Source organism: Lottia gigantea (genome assembly GCF_000327385.1).
Source record: "Lottia gigantea unplaced genomic scaffold LOTGIsca_249, whole genome shotgun sequence".
NCBI lineage: Eukaryota > Metazoa > Mollusca > Gastropoda > Lottiidae > Lottia > Lottia gigantea.
The window spans coordinates 918-2,958 of NW_008708745.1; the positions used below are offsets into that span (position 1 = coordinate 918).

General features: G+C 30.8%; 1 protein-coding gene across 1 annotated transcript; it reads right to left on the bottom strand.

Moving 5' to 3' along the window:
- Positions 1–40: 40 nt before the first annotated feature.
- LOTGIDRAFT_144625 (hypothetical protein) lies at positions 41–429 on the bottom strand (the record flags this gene model as incomplete). The annotated part of the gene is given in 2 exon segments (XM_009055514.1): positions 41–255; positions 270–429. Coding segments are annotated over 2 exon segments (375 nt in total), but the record flags the coding sequence as incomplete, so codon positions are not given.
- Between the last annotated feature and the right edge of the window lie 1,612 nt (positions 430–2,041).

Genomic DNA, 2,041 nt, shown 5'->3' on the forward strand with positions numbered 1-2,041 from the left:
CAGTTACTCACTTGATAATTCAACATACTAACTTGAAAATTCAACATACTAACTTGAACATATTAACTTGAAAATTCAATATACTAACTTGAAAATTAAACATACTAACTTGAAAATTAAACATACTAACTTGAAAATCCAACATACTAACTTGAAAATTCAACATACTAACTTGAAAATTCAACATACTAACTTGAAAATTCAACATACTAACTTGAAAATTCAACATACTAACTTGAAAATCCAACATACTAACTTGAGAATTCAACATACTAACTTGAACATATTAACTTGAAAATTCAACATACTAGCTTGAAAATTCAACATACCAGCTTGAAAATTCAAGATACTAACTTGAAAATTCAAGTTACTCACTTGAAAATTCAAGTTACTCACTTGAAAATTCAACATACTAACTTGAAAATTAAAGAAATAAAAAAAATGAATGGCCCTAATACGCTTCCGTAGGATTTACCTCAGAATTTCATAAATTTTTTGGACAGATATTAAAGATTATCTTATTAATGCTTATAATGACTCATTAGAGAATGAAATCCTGTCAACAACATTTAGACGAGGGGTTATCACTATTTTACCGAAAAGTAACAAACCTAGAGAATTTTTATCAAATTGGCGACCAATACCACGTTTGAACGTCTCGTATAAAATTTTATCAGGCTGTTTGGCAAACAGAATGAAAGTTCACCTCGATAAGATTATCAATGAAAATCAAATGGGTTTCCTTAAAGGGCGTTGTATCGCGGAAAATACAAGAATGTTATACGATTTGATCAAATATACTGAAGAAGAGAACCTTGACGGAATTCTGTTAATTGTTGATTTTTTGAAAGCTTTCGATTCTCTTTCATTGAAATTTTTGAAAAATGTACTTGGCTATTTCAATTTCCCACTAGAATTTATTCGATGGATCGAAATATTGAACTCTAAATCTCACTTGGACTTCTAAACACTTCAGTGTTCTTGGAATAACATTCAGCACAGATATTCCCTCTACAGTTTCACTAAATTTTCAAACAAAAATTGGAGAGTTAAAAAGGGCATCTCATGACTGGACATATAGAAATCTGACTGTAATTGGAAAAATTTGTGTATTGAAAACCTTTCTGATCCCAAAATTATTTCACCTTTTCACTAGTTTACCTACTCCAAATTCTCAATTTATTTCAGAAATTAACACAATCTTTTATAAATTAATATGGGGAAAAACAGAGAAAATCTCAAGAAAAGTTCTCATACAAAAAATAAAAATGGCGGTCTCAGAATGATAGATATGGATTCCTATATAAAATCAATGAAATTATAATGGATTAAAATAATAGTAAATTCAAACTCCGAATTTACAATTTTAAGCCTCAATTTCTTCACTATCATGGACTTGTCAAATCTATTCAAGCTATTTTGCGTTTCATTTTAGAGGCTCCATGAAAACTTTTTGAAATTTTGTTATTTTGAACATGTAACCTATAATCTGTAAGAATGAATGTGTAGTATTGCCATTATGATCTCGGTATTATAATAAAAAAGAAGCCAGAGATAAAATGGAACCAAACTGATATGACCAAAATGCATCGCTCTGATTAAATTCTTTATAAATATTTAACGGAGAAACAAGGGTTCTATTTCCGGCTGCTGAACTGATTATATCACAGTGAATGGCTCAGTTGATTCTATAGATTTTTGTTAAGAAACAGTCAATAGGCTTAACGCATCGTATCACGAATACGGATTTTGACATGGTCCTATATACACGAGGAAGTATGACGAATAGGGGTGTGGTTTGGACACGTTAATGACCTTCTGTTGTGCAGAAACGAAACTTTAAAAACTGTAACTTCTTTTGATATACTCACAATCCAAGCAACCTCATAGAATAGGAGTCTTTAAGGACTACTATCACCCACGACGTTTCGACAAGACTCCACTAGTCGTTAACAAGTGTACAAAATATAACAAATGCGGTACCATGGTGGCCAATCATAAACAAATACTAAAAACATGTAACAGTGGGATGCGATGAAAA